Source organism: Oncorhynchus keta, chromosome 11, assembly GCF_023373465.1.
Source record: "Oncorhynchus keta strain PuntledgeMale-10-30-2019 chromosome 11, Oket_V2, whole genome shotgun sequence".
Taxonomy (NCBI): domain Eukaryota; kingdom Metazoa; phylum Chordata; class Actinopteri; order Salmoniformes; family Salmonidae; genus Oncorhynchus; species Oncorhynchus keta.
The window spans coordinates 48,718,001-48,720,666 of record NC_068431.1 but is presented as its reverse complement, the minus strand read 5'-3'; the positions used below and the strand labels follow the sequence as shown (position 1 = coordinate 48,720,666).

General features: G+C 41.6%; 1 protein-coding gene across 1 annotated transcript; it reads right to left on the bottom strand.

Annotated features, from left to right (window-relative positions):
* Positions 1-536: 536 nt before the first annotated feature.
* Positions 537-2,283, bottom strand: gsx1 (GS homeobox 1). The gene is made up of 2 exons (XM_035781480.2): positions 1,530-2,283; positions 537-1,418 (listed from the first exon to the last, which is right to left on the bottom strand). Exons 1-2 carry the CDS (start codon positions 1,903-1,905, stop codon positions 1,066-1,068), a joined length of 729 nt encoding a protein of 242 aa, XP_035637373.1. The 5' UTR covers positions 1,906-2,283; the 3' UTR covers positions 537-1,065.
* Between the last annotated feature and the right edge of the window lie 383 nt (positions 2,284-2,666).

The window sequence follows — 2,666 nt, the reverse complement described above, 5'->3', positions numbered from 1 at the left end:
AGTGTATTTGTGCGTAAAACTCAGCATTGCCTACGAAAATGGCTCTAAAAAGTACATCGACTTTTTCCCTGGACAGAAAAACGTCTTTAGCAGTGAGCTCTTTCTCTTTTATCCACACTTTAAAGTAAACAGACCGTGCGCGTACATTATGCACATGTGCTATCTGATATAAACCAACACCTACTTTGGATTCATGAATTAATCTATAGAATAATGTATATACTTGATGTATATGGTATGTGAACATGCAGACACAAATAAATGTGAAATTGATAATGTTGCAACAAACAAAACATGCCTTCTGAGGATGGCACAATTTTTTGACCCAAATGCCATATCCAACACTCTGTTGGTAACATATTTTGACCAAAACATATCGTCGTTTTTTTGTTTGTACTACTCATTATGTCTAAAGCAAATTTTCTGATAAAGTTTCCCGACCGTGTTGTGGACTAGTTGGTTGATAATACGCATGAACTCACTGTGCGCTCCCAGTGGTGCGCCAGTGTAAAACATTTGACACAAAGCCATGAGTATAACACTAAGAAATATTCTTTATTTAAATATGAACATTTTTAAATAAATACATATTTTCAAATACACTGAAGGTATAATAACAACTTGATCTCAGTGATGTGACATTGTGAGGGAAAACAAATTCCGTCCCGCACACATTCCATATCTCCGTCACATTTCCATCCAAATAGATGTGCTTAAGCCAGTGTTCACTATTATACAAAATACAGCTATTGTTTCCCAAAAATAATACTAACAAATGTTGCTATTTATTTGGGTAGGTCTATATCATGATACATGTCTGGTTGTAATAGCATCCATTTGGATAGGCAACAGCAAATAGACCGTTTTTAGAAAAAAAAATACATACCAAACGTACAACATGTATACAATTATACAACATTCCAGGGGAATTCCCTTTTTATATATTTTGTTCTCTTCCTATATACAGGTGACTGAACACGATAAGAACAGTCGACTTTTTGGTTGCATTCAGAATTCCACAGGTGCAATGAGGACCAATTGTCTCTGTTGAGGATCAGAGGAAGTTCAGGGGGAGACCGACAGCTCTCCATCATCCTCTTTCCCCGATGAGGAGGGAGACATAGGCATATCGTCTTCCTCCTCCGAGCACCGTGCAGATGACATGGATGAGCACTTGCAACTGTGGGAGCCGGTTCTGTGCACGCCGCTCTTCCCCTCCTTCTTGTGTTTGACTCTGCGGTTCTGGAACCAGATCTTGACCTGCTTCTCTGACAGGTTTAGATATGTGGCGATCTCAATGCGCCGAAGTCTGGAGAGGTACATGTTGGAAGTGAACTCTCTCTCCAACTCCAAAAGTTGTGTGCTGGTGAAAGCTGTGCGCATGCGCTTGCTGCTCTGAAGTTGGCTGTTGTTGTTTTCTGTAAAAACACAAAAAATAACAATTTAGGTAAGTTATCCAAAATGCTAAATAACACACCAGCTCATTATGTGCAAAGGTATCCGTAGCGCATTCAATAATTTTTACTCACCGATGGAGATGCAGTGGAACTGGCGTGGGTCTGGAACCGAATAGGTTGCTTGATATATCCCCGGACCATGGTTGAGGTTGACTCCAGTGGAGGACGTGTGTTGCCTCGAAAGTGCGGAATGGCAGTACTGGGAGCCGAAGGTAGGGAAGGATGCCTTGAGGAGTGGCAAGGTTGGTGGTGACGGGTGTAGCTGGGATACGCATAGCGGACAGAAGCACAGCAAGCCAGCCTTCCGTGAGTGGCAAGAACCCGAGGACAACCCATGGAGTGGGTGGGACGGATGCATAGCGTAGGGAAATAAAGGTGGATTGTTTTCACTCCCTTTATCATTTGCCTCCCTCAAAATCAAGGAATCCACAAGAAAGGACCTCGGCATCTTTGCAAACGTGCTGCTCAGTACTTCTTGGTAAACTTTTTCAGTCAGCGCGGAGTCTCGTTCTGAACTGGTTGCTTGGCGGATGGACAGCGGAGTGGTGCTGAAAGGACACTGTTGCTCTTTAAATAGTTGTAGTCCCGGTATGGGCCATGTGACGGTTACGACGCGAACGTCGAAGAGCTCTCAATAGGGGTTTGTGCCTTTTCTCTTGGCATTCACACTGCACGCTTCCTCATTATTTCACTTGTTAACTAAATGAACTGCATAATGTAATCTATTCTTGTCAGCCCCACCCACGCCGCAAGAGGCGGCAGAACCCCTTCTCCCCTTAGCTTCGCTCTCATGTATTATAGGACGTTTTAATATAGGCCGTTATAATTTAAGAAATAAACATTTTGGCAATATACTGGGGTAGTCCATTCTATTGTTTTTTTCTGTTTTCCGAAAATCTTCAAATGTTTACCCTTTATTTTAACATGGAGACCAAGGTCTCTTTTTTTTAGAAGAGACCTGTATTTATGGAACGTCAGAACTTATCCTACAATATCCTCGTAATTTAACAGCTAAGAATGTTTGACTCGATCAATCCATGAGTGAAAGTTGGGGAGTGGAGTGGTATTTGCTCTGTAATGTTAACTTTGAATAGGCTATACATGTTGATATTTCTTGGAATGCAAGCATATGCATATCCGCATAATTTGGATCGATAAGACTTCAATGTTGAATTTGCAAGTATGTCGTAATGTTTGTCAACGCATGAT